At 59.1% G+C, this 15,557-nt stretch overlaps 1 protein-coding gene across 1 annotated transcript; it reads right to left on the minus strand.

The window, feature by feature from the left end:
• Nucleotides 1-469: 469 nt before the first annotated feature.
• LOC132516370 (chloride channel protein ClC-Ka) lies at nucleotides 470-15,439 on the minus strand. Its single transcript, XM_060142812.1, has 21 exons — nucleotides 15,164-15,439; nucleotides 13,068-13,144; nucleotides 12,362-12,468; nucleotides 11,583-11,711; nucleotides 10,704-10,832; nucleotides 9,601-9,740; nucleotides 9,183-9,260; nucleotides 9,012-9,090; nucleotides 8,348-8,473; nucleotides 7,894-7,978; nucleotides 7,682-7,783; nucleotides 7,051-7,135; nucleotides 6,618-6,791; nucleotides 6,085-6,154; nucleotides 5,805-5,915; nucleotides 5,235-5,448; nucleotides 4,231-4,364; nucleotides 2,500-2,588; nucleotides 2,269-2,352; nucleotides 1,422-1,508; nucleotides 470-940 (listed from the first exon to the last, which is right to left on the minus strand). The coding sequence occupies exons 3-21, from the start codon at nucleotides 12,459-12,461 to the stop codon at nucleotides 893-895; spliced, it is 2,064 nt and encodes a 687-aa protein (XP_059998795.1). The 5' UTR covers nucleotides 12,462-12,468; nucleotides 13,068-13,144; nucleotides 15,164-15,439; the 3' UTR covers nucleotides 470-892.
• Between the last annotated feature and the right edge of the window lie 118 nt (nucleotides 15,440-15,557).

Below are 15,557 nucleotides of genomic sequence, written 5' to 3' on the forward strand. Positions count from 1 at the left end.
GAACTTGGCCTGGTCTCTGCTGGGGACGGCATGTCCTCAGGCCCTGGCGGGGGGAGCTCTAGAAGGACTTTGGAGAGGGCCCCTACCCCCAAAATACACAGACAGCTGGTCAACCTGCTGCCAGCAGCCAGGAGGGTCCCCGTGGAGGATGCTTAAGGCTCTGTGGACTCTCCAAGGAAGCACACGTGGGGACCTCGCTGTGTCAACCCTGGCTCAGCCAAGGAGGAGGCTGAGGCTGCTGGAGTGAGGGAAACTGGGCCACAGGGTCGTGCTAACACATGACGACAGGCATCATAAGACCTGGTGGGAACCTGCTTTCATAACTCCCTGCCAGGAAGGGGGACATGAGGAGGCGTGGGAAACCAGGCCTGCAAGGCCCACATGACCACCAGGGGGCCCCCAAGAGCTCACTCAGGGCCGGCGCATGTGGCCTTGCTGAGGTGGCAAGATAACACCCTGGATGCTGAGATGAGGGACAGACGGCTCTGGCAATCAGCTTTATTTTTTCTCAGGAGCCTCCGTTTGGGAGTCATACAACCCTCAGAGGGCATCTCTGCGTGCCCTTGGCGACAGAATATCCCAATGTCTTCATTCATGAATTTGATCCTTTCATGGAGCCCCCACCATATGCTGGTTTTCTGCTGTCTTGCGTTCTGAGTTCTGTCCAGAGGGGAATTTGTCCTTCAAGGCAGGTAGCTCTTGTTTCATTGAGAGTGGGACGTGGTGACTATGGGGCCTCTTCAGTGCTAGCTTAGCTGCCTACTTCGCCGAAGAGTTGAGCTGGGCTGGAGGGGAGGGGTGCGTTATGATGGGGGGGGAGAGAGGCAGGGTCTCTGCCCCATCTCCTTCACCAGGGCAGCTGAGGGGCCCTGTTTCATCTTGCCAGGCTGGCTCACTTTGGGGCCGGAGGGTTTGTCAGGTTGGAAATTGCTTTCTTCAACTAGAACGGAGAACAGAGTGGGGAGGATGTAGAGGAGATTGCAAGTGGGGGGCGCCAGTATAGTTTGACTCCCCTAAGGGTTGATTCTGGAGTGAATTTTAGAGCCAGTGCCTCCCTATTGCATAGATCAGATCATTGAGGCCCAGAGAATGGCAGGGCTGGCCACAAAATAAGGTAGAGGTAGCTGGACCAAGTGGCTGGCTACTCTGGCCAGGAAGTGAGGCTCATCAGATTCCCATGAGGCCCCTCCAAGTTTTTTTTTTTTTTTGGCCACACTGTGCGGCATGTGGGATCTTAGTTCCCCGACCAGGGATCGAACCCACGCCCCCTGCAGTGGAAGAGCAGAATCTTAACCACGGGACCACCAGGGAAGTCCCAGGTCCCCTCCAAATTTGATGGCAGAATTTTGGTGCCCCCCCCACCTCCCCAGCCTGTTCGAGCATGGCTCCTCCCCTTTGCTCCACCCTCGGGACCATGGTACCTCCACCCAAGACACGAAGCCCACAGCTCTGCCCTGAGATGTCACGAAGAGGGACTGAAGGTTCAACAGCTCGAAGAGGTTGTGTGCCTGCAGGGGGGGCGGTTAGGAAACACTGGAGGATAGGTGGCACCCACCCGAACCCTCTGGCTTCAGTTTCTTCCTAGCTTGGCAGCTTTGAGCAGAGGTGAAGGCCCGGGCCAGGCTCTGTCCCAGTGGTGCCCACCCCACCTTGTTTCTGAGCCTGGGAGGGCTGGACAGCTGTGATGGTGGGTGGGAGACCAAGACCTGGGCCCGCAATGTCCAATGTGACCACCAGGGGTCCCCAGAGTCCACACAAGGGACTAGTGGAAAGGACCCGTTTTTCAGCATCATCCGGCGTCATCCACTGGCACCGAGGGGTTGGGGCCACCCTTAGGTCCCCAACCTGTTTCTGTCCCTCCATGACCCATGTGCCAGGCTCTGTGCTTGCAGGGGGGAGGGGATCAGCGTTCAGAGTGATTAAGTACTTTGCCCAAGATCACACAGGCAGAATGTGGTAGACCTGAAATTGAAACCCATGTGTGCCTTGATGAAAAGACATATTTTTAACCACTGTTTCTTTCCATCCAGAATCTTCTGGTTCCCAAGCTCTCCCTCTTCCCTAGTCTCTGCATCATCCCAACAGCCCTGGAACTGAGAGACAGAGAGGGCAGGAACTGCATGCCCATTCCACAGGTGAGGATGCAGGCCCAGGAGGAACAGAAAGCCACACAGCATGTCCGGGAAGCTGGAGCCAAGTTTCCCTCTCAGGCTCTTCCCCTCTATCCCAGGGCCCCTGTCTGCCCACAGCGAAAAATTTCCCCATTACCTGGTGCAGGGAGGTCTCCGGGGACAGCTTCAGGGTCACTGGCTCCACGGGGCAGCCCCCAGCCAAGATGTCCTGCAGACACTGCTGGGGATGGGGGAAGGGTTATGGGGGCCTGGGACAGCTCCCCCTTCCCCAGGCAGCCCCTCTCAAACCACAGGCTATCAGCTGGCCACTCCCCTCACAACCCTGCTGACTCCCCATCCTCTACTCACACCTCATATGAGCACTCACCTGGTGTCCTGGAACCCGGGAGGGTGGCTCAGCCTGGAGGGCCTGCACCAGGTGTGCCCTTCGCACGGTGCCCACCAGCATCTGAGACTCTGGACAAGTGGAGAGGGAGAGGAAAAAAGCCACATTATGAAAAAGGAACTTACGTTTACTGGACTGCTACGATGTGCCAAGAACTATGCTGGGTGTTCTCATGACTCTCGGGAACATACAGCACCTATGGGTCAGGAACTATTATCACCCATTTTACAGGAGAGGAAACCGAGGCTCAGAGGCACAGAGAGATTAGTTGTCTTGCCCAAGGTCACTCAGCTTCTGACGTGGAGGAGTGGTAGCTGAGGGTGGCCAGGTAAGGCTGCCAGGGGGCCGGGAGGTAACCTGCCCACCCCAAGATGCCCCACCTGGCAGGGCCTCAAGGCAGGAGCAGGTCTGGGACACCTGCATGAAACTGTCTGTGCGTCAGGGCTGGGCTTTGTCCCTCGTTTCCCATAGGAAGTTGCACTGGCTCAGCCCAGTGAAGGCATGAACCTGGAAGGCCGCCATGTCCTGAGGTCCTCCTGTGTGCTGGAGGCCTGGCGAGCCTCACTGCAGGGTACCACTGGAGTCTGCAGGTATTTCGTTTTGAGGGACAGCCTGATAGTTTTGATTTTTGTCCAGTAAAATAAAAACTTTACAACTGGACATACGAAGGCTCCCTGTTTAAAAACAAAAACAATTAAAGCTGTTTCTTGGATGAGCAGCAGGTCCCACAGGCTGGGCCTGTGCTGGTTGGGAACTCTGTGGCTCTAAGGGTAGAAGTGGAGTCTGTCTTGTTCTAGCAAAGGGGTGAAGCTTCTTGAGGGGTCACCCACGTGCAGGTATTTTCAAGTGTGATATCTGGCGTGTTCTGTGGATAATGTTATAGGTGTCCCAATTTGGGTGGGGAGAAGGGCCTGGCCTTTGGGATGAGAACCTCTGACAACTCTGTCCTCCCTATTTTCCAGATGTGGCAACTGCAGTTCATAGAGCTTAAGGGATTTACTACAGTTCGGCTGCTCATAAATAGCTTTATGCCTCTTGGGGTAGGTATAGGGATGACCCATACGGTTGTGCAGGTTGCTCACTGCACAAGATACCTGCCCAAAGGACAAGTGGGGATCAAAATCCAGCTGTGCTATGCTGCCAAGTGTGCATTTTGTTTCATTTGCACAAAGGGGACAAATGGGCTGACAGTGGCCCTGACTGGGGCATGGCTGTCCCCTCCCTACCCCCCAGCTTATCTTTCCCACTCATACTGTACTTGTCCTAGAGGGAAATGATGCTCTAGCTAGGTTCTCTCCCAAAATTCAGCTTATGTGTCTTTTAACAAGGGCCCCCACTCATTTTTCTCTAAAAGGATGTCTTTCTCAGGGCAACAGGGTTGAGGGTGGTGACTCAGTTGGGGAATGCCTGAAGGGGAGACTGAGGGAAGGAGCCTTCTGGGAGGCCCTAGTAGTGTTCCCATCATCCTACTGTAGGACTAAGCTCTGCAAGTAGGATGGCTATTACCTCCATTTTACCAATGAGGAAACTGAGGCTCGGAGAGGTGAAGTGACTTGCCCAAGGTCACACAGTTGCAGAGCCTGGTTTTGGATCCAGGTGCCTGATAGGTACAATGCCCTGCTTACCCATTCCTGGGCCTGACCCTCCCAGGTCCAAGAGGAAGGTAGAGGGAATGCCTCCTCCCCATTCGTGCTCCCCCTTCCTGTCGGGCACCTGTGCTCTCCACCAGGGGGTACTCGGCAGTGTCTGTGGAGGTCACGACCTTGACCACCTCCTCCTGCGGTGTGTCCTTGGCCAGCGTGGTGATGGTACAGTTCATGAAGTGCTCCACAATTACATGGTGAGAGCTGGGGCAGAGGGATGCTCCCATCAGGTCCTGGGGTGGGGGGTTATCCAGACCCCTGGACAAGCTGGGGCAAGCCGGGAGGAGTTTTGCCGGTTCTTCAGCGTGGGCAGGGTCTAAGAGATTCCTGGGATGAACAGCTCCTAGCACCCCAAGGTAGGGAGGGAGGAACCTGGGGACCAGCTGGCCTATGCCCTCTGGACCCCTATCTCCCCCCAGACCAGCTCTACTTTGACCTGTTTTATTCAGAAGCCATCGCTGGAGACTTTCATTTGAAGAAAAGCTTTATGGCATAAAGGGAAAAAAGAGCTTTGAAGTTTGAAAATCACGGGAGTAACCACCCCCATTTAACAGATGGGGAAACTGAGTCTGGAGAAGGGGGCAACTCGCACATGTTTGGAGCTGGGCCTTGGACCCAGGGCTCTCAGAGCCTCTTAGTCCTGCTTCTCTGGGGACAGAGGCTGCTCGGCCCCGTCTGGTTGAGTCAGGACCTCAAAGCTCGTTTCCATTGCAGTATTCCAGTCCCACCTCCAGCTCCCAACGCCCCAGTGAGGACAGCAGAGCAGGAGCAGGGGGAGGGGTGGGGCCTCCCAGAGCTGGCGCTGACTCTCTGTGTGACCTGGAGCAAGACGTGGCACCTCTCTGAGCCCCACTTTCTGACAAATGGGCAATATCTGTCCTACTGTTGTGGAGACCGACTGATGACCAGTAAGACACTGAGGCCAAGGACTCCCCCAAGGTCACACAGGGAGCTGGCGAGAATGGAGACTAGGGAGCAGCCTTGTGTCGGCCCCTCCCACGCTCACCCATGTCCAAGGTCAGCCCACCCAGACACCATCACCTCAGTCAGCCAGCCTGAGCAGACGCCGCTCACCTGATTTTTCGGCACCGGATCCACGGAAGGTATGGCAGTCTCTTGACAATGATGGTGCCGTCGTAGAAGGAAGGCTGGCAGCTCTGGGCGATGGCGTTGGCCGCCAGCACCGCCATCAGCACAGGCAGTGCGTGCACGATCTGGCCAGTCAGCTCGAAGGCCAGCAATGCTGTGGAGATGGTGTGGGTCACAGCCCCTGAGAAAGCCGCAGCCCCTGCAGGGGGCAGAGCCAGGGAGGGGGGCTCAGGCCAGGAGACAGCTTCATGCAAAGGGCAAGGCTGCTGTGACTGTGGCCATGGGCTGGGGTGGGAATTGTCCAGAGGCCACACATTGGCCACTGTTGGAAGTGCCCTATGCCTGGGCTTGAAAGAGCAGTAAGGAAGAAGGGGCACCAGGGACATGACAGGAGCTAGAAAAAGTAATGGAGCCTAAGGGGAGGGGCTCAGGGAAAGGTGGGGCTCATTGGGAGGCTAATGATCTCCCCATGCCCTGCAGAGCTACTGGCTGATTCTCCGGGTCCAGCCCAGACCCACGATGTTTGCCCGTCCGCTGGGAACCCGGTTTACTCACCTGCCAGGGCATACCCCCCAGGCATGATGGGGTTGGTGACACCTCCAGCCACGATGCCCTCTGGGAAGGCAACAGAGAGGGCCTCCCCTATGAGGCGCCCGATGGCAGCTCCTGGTCGCAGATTTAGGGTGAGGGCAGGGAGCCAGGCTGACCCAGTCCCCACAGCCCTCCATCCCTGGGGATCAACCTCAGTACCATCCTGGGGAGGTGGGTGGACCAGGAGCCATGGCCCTGACCCGCTAACCCTGAGTCTCTCAGCCCCTCAACACCCCAGACTCACCGAAGATAAATATGGGCATGAAGTACCCCGCGGGCATGGGGATCGTGGTGGCCAGAATTATCATCCAGAACTGTGGGTGGTGGGTACCGAGGGGGCAGAGGTTAGAGGCAGCTGGACAAGAGTAGGCAAGGGAGGGACAAGACAGGGGGCAGGGGGGTTTCCCAGGGAGAAGGAGGATGCCCAGGCACATGCCCATCGCCAGTATCTGGTGTGAGGGAAGGTGTGCCCAGGGGAAGGATCCCCACCCTGGCAAAGTGCCTACTGTGTGCCTGGCACTGTGCCAGGGACTCTCCTTTCTTCCCTCTCAACCTTCCTTTATGTAAGCACAGTAACTAGCCCATTTTAAAGACGAGGAAACTGAGGCTCAGAGAGCTGAAGCAACTTGCCCAGGACCACACAGCGGCAGAGGTCAGGCCAGGGAGTCTGCATGAAGGCCTAGGCCCTGCGCTATGTACATGCTATGGGGAGGTACCCCATCCCACCCAAGGCTGGCCTCAGCTCTGCGCACATCCCTGGGGGCCCCGGGAGCCCACCTTCATAACCAGGAAGAAGGCGAGGGTCCCAAAGATGGTGAACTGCGGGTGGTACCATTCGAACCATAGGTTCTGTGGGTCGGGCTCCGAGGGCCAGGGTGGGGACGAGTTCCGGGTCATCAGCGCCCACGAGTTATTGTCGAACAGTGAGTCCAGATGCTCCCTCATGGACAGCTGGAGAAGGGGGCAGCTTGGAGTTCTGCGTGAGGGCCGGGCAGCAGTCCCTGCCACCCCCACCCCCCCCACTGCCTGACCCTGCTTCAAATCCTCATCTGCCACTTCCTGTTGGGGGGAGACCTTGGGAAGGGCTCTGGCCCTCTTGGAGCTGCACAGCCATCCCCTTATAGGCGTTGTGGGGATTGAGATGATGGGCACAAGTTGGACAACGACTGGGCATTCCCCCCTCTGGCCACCCCAGCTCAGCACCCCTTACCCGAGAAGCCATGAAGCGGCCCACGCCAGGGGGATAGGTGATGGAGGCGAGAACCAAGGCCGCCAGAGCGGAATACAGAGGCTTGCTGTGGGGTGGGGGCGGAGGGCCAGCTCCAGTGCCAGCCGTCCTCTTCCCCTCCCCCCACCCCACGGAGCGGGCCGCCACCCTGCTGGCTGACGCTGAGGCAGGGACGGGAGAAAGAGGCACAGGAGCAGGGGACGGGTGGGGGTCAGCCCCACACCGCTCGGGTAAGCAGGGGTCGGGGCTCATAGGAGAGCTTGGGACACAGGCGGGCTGCCCGCCAGGCAGGTGGGACCAGGGCAGGACCCGCCAAGGTGGAGGAGGGCTGATTCTGAAATGCCAACGCCAGGGGGCAGACAAGGTTGGGACGGAGAGGGAGCTCAGTAAGGGGCCTGGGGCTCCACGGGAAAGTAGAGGTTCAGTGAGGGGGAGGGAGGTTAGTGAGGGAGGGAGGGCTCAAATATTGGGGTTGGGAGCCTAGTAAGTGGGGGAGCCGTTACTATGGGGACCTGGACAGGGGTGTTAGTGAGGGGTGGGGATCTCCATATAAGGCTCAGGAGAGTCTAGGGGCATCACCCTGCGGGGTCCCTGGCCCCCATTCAGAGCCCACCTGGTGGCCAGCAGTTTGGAGAGGACCCGATTGGTCTTGACAAAGCCGAGGAACGTTCGCTGACAGAAGAGGTAAGCACAGCTCAGGATGCCACAGATGGCCCTGCAGGGAGGGGAGGGGAGTCCAGAGCCCCTCGCCGGAACCGAGGGCAGCAGTTCAGGCTGGGGGAGGCCCCCAGTTGGGCTCTTGAGGGGCTAGAGTCATCCACTCACCCCAGCGCCACAAAAAAGAAGATCTCTGGCAGGTCAAAGGGGACGTCTACCCGGAAACTGGTCTTGTAGAGGGAGGTGATGGTCTCTGGGAAAGGAGGGGAGTGGGGATCAGGGACCACACTCCTACCCCAGCCAAACCGAAGGCTCAGAATTAACAGGCAGGAGTGGAGGTGCTGCCACGTCCTGCCCCCAGATACCCTTTCCCTGGCCCTGCCTCCCCCTTCTACCCTCGGGGCTCCCATCCTTCATGCCCAATCCAGGTCAATTCGTTTCCACACTTGTAGAAGGAGGGGAGCGGAGAGGAAGAAGAGAAGAGACAGGAGAAAGGAGGGAGGAGGGAGAGGAAGGGGAGGAGGAGGGAAAAGGGAAGAGAGAGGGGAGAAGGGAGGGGAGGGGGGAGGAGGGAGGAGGGAGGGAAGGCGGGGCAGGGGGCAGGGTCTAGGGCGGGGCTCACCCTGCTCGCTGTTGAAGACAGCCAGGAGGCGGAACATGAAGGCCCCACAGGTGGCAGCGAAGAAGCCCCTCCAGTAATCCCAGACCGAGAAGTGGGAGGACATGACCTCGATGCTGAACAGGACGCCTGGGGGCAACACTGAGCTTCGACAGACACCACCACGCCCATCCCAGCGCCCTGACCACTCCCGTCCTGCTCTCCCACAGCCCGAACAGACAGGGCCACCCCTTCTCTTTGGTTCTGAGCTGAGGGGAGAGGAGGGCAGGGCGGGAGCCCCCTGCCCAGGGAACAGGCTTGTAGGCGCTCCTCTCGGCCATCCCAAACCTTACAACAGCCTTTGGGGTGGGGACGATTACAATCCCCATTTTACAGATGAGGAAATGAGGCTGAGGACTGAACTCACCGGCCCAGGGTCACGCAAGGCGAGCTGAGTTTCAAACCCAAGTCTGTCTAATGTGACCGTGAAGCATCTCGACGCCCACCCCCACCTCCACCCTGGGGCGGCTCTGCCCTCCCGGTAAGACTGAAGTAACAACCAAGACCAGATTAGCCGCCATCCTCCCTGCGGGTTCCTCCACTGGGCGGAGGAGCGAGCTGGTCAGTCCGCCAGGGGAGGGACTGGGGGTCGGGGGTGGGAGCCCGGGGTGCAGGGGGAGGGCCTCACCGCTGAAGGGCGCTGCGAACACTGTGGCCACGCCCACCGCCGCTGCCGCCACCAGCATTTCGTTTTGCTTGCTCTTGTTCTGGGGGGATCCGGAGTCCCGCGCTGAGAGTCAGCCCCCGCCCTCCCCTCCGTCTCTTTCCTCCAAGCAGGGGGGGCCCATGAGCCCCTTACCTCAGACTCCCCAATGGCCTTGGTGCGCAGGCGGCCCAGGTAGGCAGCGATCATCACAGACAGGTGCACGAAGGGGCCCTGCCAGAGGAGGTGTGCGCACAGGGCACAGGGTCCGCCCCTTGCGGGGAGCCGGGGCCCTTGCTCCTCTCCTTCCTCCCGCTCCGGGCCCAGGGTTGGGGGTAGAGGGAGCCTCATCCAGAGACAGCTCAGCCGTCCCACCCACTCCCTATGCCTCCATCTCCCCAGTTCCTTTGTCATACTCTGGGGACCTGGCCTGTCTCCTCCCCAAGACGGAGCACTGCGAAGGCAGGCCCTGGTCTGAGTTCCCCCGACCTAGCTTCGGTGGGGATGGAGAAAAGGCAGAGGGGGCAGGAGGGCAGGGTGGGACGGGGTGGGGTGCTCTCATGCCCGTCCATACCACTTTGCCCAGGAAGATGGTGCTGCCCGTGGCCAGGGTGCAGGTGAGGCCCACCACCTTGGCCCCGAAGTTCTTGATATCCAGGTAGTCCTCCAAGACCACGCCCGACAGGATGGTCTTCAGCTCCGGAATTCCAGAACCTTGGCAGGGGATGGATGGACGGGGTGGGGGTAGGGAGGAAGAGGAGGGACAATATCTAGATAAACCCTTATCGCTTTACCCTGCACAGGGCTTCACATCGTGATCTCATCAGCTCTCCTAAACCCTGTGAGTTAGGATTCCTAAACTCATTTTGCAGATGAGGGAGCTGCGGGTCAGAGAGGGGATGTGAATTGCCTACGTTCTTCCAGCTGGTCCTGCCAGTCAGCTATTGCAGGATGGGGGGAACCTAGGAGAGAATCTCAGGCCACCCAGATGCATCCCTGCAGCTCCCCTGTGCGGCTGGCCTGGAGCTGAAAGCAGAGCTGAGAGGCCTGGAAGAGATGCGCCCCTCCGTGAGCCCCTCCCTGGGGAGCCATGGTGCCGGCCCAGAGGAGCCCTCAGAAAGGGAGCAGAGCCAACAGTGACCCGAGTCAAGCAAGATCTGTCCTTCTGGGGCTTCCCTGGTGGCGCAGTGGTTAAGAATCCGCCTGCCAATGCAAGGGACACGGGTTTGAGCCCTGATCCGGGAAGATCCCACATGCCGCAGAGCAACTAAGCCCATGCGCCACAACTACTGAGCCCACGTGCCACAACTACTGAAGCCTGCGTGCCTAGAGCCCGTGCTCCACAACAAGAGAAGCCACGACAATGAGAAGCCCGAACAACGCAACGAAGAGTAGCCCCCGCTCGCTGCAACTAGAGAAAGCCCGCACGCAGCAACGAAGACCCAACACAGCCAAAAATAAATAAATAAATTTATAAAAAAAAAAAAGATCTGTTCTTCTCACTGTGTGACTTCAGGCAACTTACACAACTCTTCTGAGCCTGGCTTCTCTGGCTGTGAAGTGGGGTTACTGTTTCCTGCCTCCCCCCATCAGGAGCCCCGAAGGACAGGAAAAGGCTTTGGGCAGTGGGCACTGTGGGGCAAGGCCAACAGGTGAGTGGTGGGGCGATGGGCTTACCTCCCGAGAAGGGCGTGATGCTCTGGGAAAAGCCTGAGGAGAAGGAGACCAGGGCCACAGGGTACACGGTCCAGGAGAGATACCGGAGTAGGTGGCTGTCCCCAATCTCCCGGTACAGCCACTTGTGTGCTGGGAACAGCTGGGAGTCAGGGAGCCATCCACGGGCTCTGCAGCCCTCAGGCGCCCACTTGCTGGCCAGGAAATGGAGGCTCAGAGGGCGGTGGCCCAGGACCACCCAGTAAGTGGCAGATCCCCAAGAGGAGGCAAGAGTAGGACCCTGGATCACATCCCAGTGTTGCCACTCCCTAGCTGAGTGACCTTTTGCAAGCCATTCAACATCTCTGAGCCTCTGTTTCCCCATCTGTCAAATGGGCTCTCAGATGAGGTCTGGTGCATGGCAGGTCCTCATAATGCCACCTGAGCAAGTCTCCCAGAGAAGGTGTGTTAGACACTTCCTGCCCCGTGCCCCCTCTTCCAGGGAGACCTCAGGGTGGAGAGAGCCTGCCGAAGCATGGGGAGAGAACGTTCTATGCCTGGTGGTCTAGACAAGTGTTCTCCCCCACAGTTACTGAGCTGAGAGCAAGGAGGGAGGAGAAGGGAGCAGGGGCGGCAGGAAGCGGTGGGCATAGAGCTCAGAGGAAGAAGGACTATTTGGTCTTTCACTCATTGGGCAGATGAGGAGACTGAGGCCCAGAGAGGGGCAGGAGCCTGCCCAGGGTCACACAGCAAGTCAAGAGCAAGGCCAGGACCAGACCCAGGCCTCCTCCCCACCCAGAGCCCTCCCCCACCCCCGCTGCACCTGGCGGCCCATCTGGCATCCCGAAAGCGTGCTCGAAAGCCCCGGGTCCAGAGCAGGCGTGCATGCCGGGGAGGGGTTACCTCGGACCACACGGCCGACAGTGAAGCTCATGGTGTAGCTGATCAGGGCCATGAGCACCCCGAGGGTCATCAGGAAGTACCAGTCCTCACCCATGCGGAACAGCTTCTGCTTCAACCACTCGAGGCCACCTGGGGCAGGGGCGTCGGGTGGTAGCCCAGGGCCCAGTGAGGGCACGGGGCGGGGGCGGGGGGCAGGGGCTGTGTGGGGCTGGGGCCAGGTGGTCGAATCCAGGGAAGCTGGGAGGGGGCTCTTCCTCACGTGAGAGACAGCAGGATTTGTGCAAGTGAAGGTGGCAGCACAGTGGGCGCCAGGCCTATTGGCCCCGCCAGGAGGGAGCCTTTGACCTACCCACCCTCCCCACCCCTGCCCCTTCCTGAGGTACTTATGGAAGAATGACAGAGGGGGCAGGGTGTGGAGGGAGAACTGGAAACTACACTTTCTCCAGCATCTCCGCAGGGGACATAGCTTAGAGGACACGAGAGTCTAGAGAGACTGCTCTGTTGTCCGAGGACCGGTGGGGCTGTCCTGGTGTCAGGCCAGAGAGCACCCACTGGGCCCCTAGCAAGGTCCCCGGCGGAGTGATCAGGCTGCGTTCCCAAAAGGCAGAGAGCAGACCTCTAGCACATCTGTCCCACAGACTGGCAGAGAGATCCCCACCCTCCCTGCCGCCCAGGATGGGGGCAGCTCTTGGGCTCCAAGGTGGGTGGGGAGGCGGACCCGGGGAGGGTGATGTCCCGAGGGGTTTTCGGCAGGGAGCAGAAGGGAACCTAGCTGTCACCTCGGATGCCTCGGCGGATGCGGGGACACGGGCCCCATAGCTCCTGAAGTGTCACAGGATTCCCCGAGGAGCCCTCACGAAGCCCTACCAGCTCCTCCATCAGGCCCCTGAGGGAGTGGACAGGCAGACGGACCCTTGGTGAGCTGCTCCAACACCCTTACCCAGCCACTGGGCCCTTCCAATATCTACTTCCCAGATAGAAGGGAAAGGTGGCATTTTCAGGAGGGGACGTGGGTCTGGTGTGCCTTCATTCCTGAGGGGGTGACCCCGAGGGTGCGAGTGTGTGTGTTAATGTTTAGGATGAGGGCAGTGGCTCCTAGCTGTCCCCTACATGTCCAGCAGCAGGTTGATCAAGGCTGGGCCCCAGGCTCAGAGCCCCCTTCCCCATCCTGTGCCTGCCACTCCTACCCTCCCTGGACGCTTGTCTGCTCCCACTGCTCAGAGCAGTCTCCTTGCCCAGGGGAGTCACTGTCTCACTGTGGGGTCCCCATGGACCACTCTGACTCCCCATGCCCATCCCTGAGCCTCCAACCCCTCGGCTCAGGCCAGAGTCAGGAAAACCCCAGGCCCAGAAGGAGAAGCCGTGAGGGTCCAAAGGAGGTGCTGGCTCATTGCCCCGCAGCTTCCTGCTCCTGCCCTGCCTGCCCTGGTCCTGGCAGGTTCCATCCAAGTCCCTGCCCCAGCTCTGCACCCGGCGGCCCCTCACCTTTGTCAGTCCACTCTGCTGTGGCCCCAGCCAGCCCTCCTCTGACAGAGACTCCTTTGCTTGCAGCTCAGGTGCACCTGGACAGGTGTGTGTTCCACCAATCAACATCCTGCCCCCCCCTTCCCGCCCCACCCCGCCGGGGTTTACCCTGGCCATTAAGAATGTCCTTGACAAACCAACTGGAACTGCCCCGGCTAGCTGAGTGGTGCAGGCCAGAGCAGCCAGGAGGGACGAGGGGCAGGGGCTCCCCAACCTACCAGAGCCACACAGAGGCGGGTGGCACCCAACCCAGCTACCGGCTGGGGTACACAGGGCCTGGGAGGGGGAAGCTCATGACACAGCAGGGTGGTGAGGGGTCATCTGCAGGGGCTGAAGGTCAGGGCTCTGGGTTCTCAGAGCTGGGCATGGGAGGGGTTTGAAAGAGCAGAGAAGGAAGAGGAGAAGGACCCATAGGGGAGGGGTGCTATCATTACTGCACCTTTGCTATATGCCAGGCACTGTGCTCAACCCTCCTCCAAATCAGTGAGTGCTCAGAGAAACCCAGCGGGGTGGGCAGTGTTAGGCCATTTTAAAGAAATGGAGTTTCAGAACTTCCCTGGTGGTCCAGTGGGTAAGACTCCACGCTCCCAGTGCAGGGGGCCAGGGTTTGCTCCCTGGTCACGGAACTAGATCCCGCATGCATGCCACAACTAAGAAGTCCGCACATTGCAACTAAAGATCCCACGTGCCACAACCAAGATTCTGAGTGCCACAACTAAGACACGGCCCGGCCAAAATAAAGGAATAAGTAATAAATAAATAAATGAATATTTAAATAAAAAAAACGGAGCTTCGGAGAATTGAGGCTGCTTGCTTGCCCAGGGTCACAGAGGCTGAGGCACAAAGTCAAAAGTTCCATCCAGGTTTGCCTGACTCCAAAGGCTTCACACCTCTCCGAGGTCCTGCCTTGAAGACCTGCCTTGCTCAGAGCTGGGGAGGGGGCCGACGAGCTGGAGCGGGGGAAGGGAATTGGGCTAGATCCTCATGTCCAGACCCTCCAGTCTGAGAAGACTGCCTCAAACCACAGCACCCAAGGGGCAGTGGCTCTGCTTGGGGCTTCTACGTAAATGCCACAGACCCTGTCCCACCCGAACGGAATGTAGGAACATGCACACTAGGTCTGGAACCCAGTTCATCCTCCCAGCACCCTTGCGGGTCAGGCACAGTATCACCATTTTGCAGATAATAATGGAGGATCAGAGAGGTGCAGTCACTCATCTAAGGTCACAAAGCAGAGGCTGAACCCAGACTTCGATTCTGTGGCTCTCCCTCTTCCCAGAGCTCCTCCAGCACCTGTGGCTTAAGCCTTCAGGGCAAGGGTTTGGGCACAAAGCAGAGGATTTGTGCCTGATACCACTTTTAGAAGATTTGGGCAAGAGATCTGGGACAAGCCCCCCCCCCCCCGCTCTTCCAGACAAAGCCCCCTTTCTGAAAATCATGATGGCCCTTCAATGACTTGTTAAAATCCTGAGGCCCTGAGCCACCCTCTGCCCCTAGATGTCAGCCAAGTTACTCCCAACTGGGAGCACGTGTGTGTTGTGAGCGGTGGGCTGCTGCTCTGCGTGGACCTGGGCCCACCGTTGCCTCGGCTGCCCCAACCTGTGTACAGTAACAGGATAATTGGCCGCCCTGTTGACATCCCAAACCCGTCTCTGGTCTCGGGCAGCTGCTCGCTCCAACTCATAGCTGGCATCGGCCGGTCAGCCAGCACCGCACGTCCACACCCTCACCTCCGGCCCTGTGAGCATCAGGAAACTGGGAAGAGGGAAGCAAAGGGACATGGTGCTGGTGGCAAGTCCCTCCCAAAGCCATTTCCCCCTCATGCCAGCCCCCAGCTTCTCCCTCTCCCGCATCAAGCAGTGAAGGGTGAGAGCTTGATGCCCGAGCAGCTCTCCCACCCCTAATGGGTCCTTCACCACTCGGAGCCTCAGTTTCCCCTTCTGTCCAATGAGGGGAGCCTGAGAGCCATGGCGGCAGGGCCCCATCTCTGTCTCGTTCATCACGAGTCCCCCAGAGCCTCAACGGTGCCCGGCACATAGCAGGTGTTCAGTAGATACCTGCTGAGTGATGAGTGGTTTCCGAACACTGGCCTGTGGGCTGGCTGAGTGGGGACCTGATGGGAGCCGATTCCTGGTCCCTTCCCTAGACCCCAGATCAGAATCTTGGGGTACATGAGAAGAGTCTGTGTTTGTTGAGAGTCCCTCCAAGTGATTGGGGTGCACTGGCAGGTATGGGATTCAAGGCATTGGATCATCTCTGAAGCTCCTTCTGTCCCTGGGATCTGAAAGGAGAGACATGTACAGAGACAGGGGAACGGCCTTGATGACCTTTCAGGGTCCCTCCCGGCCATTGAAGTCAGTGGATCCAGTGCATGTGTGGGTGATGCCTTAGGGACGGGGTAAGCGGGGGGGGGGGGGGAATGGTGGGCGGGGGTGGGTAATGAGGTCTGCC

Source organism: Lagenorhynchus albirostris, chromosome 2 (assembly GCF_949774975.1).
Source record: "Lagenorhynchus albirostris chromosome 2, mLagAlb1.1, whole genome shotgun sequence".
NCBI lineage: Eukaryota > Metazoa > Chordata > Mammalia > Artiodactyla > Delphinidae > Lagenorhynchus > Lagenorhynchus albirostris.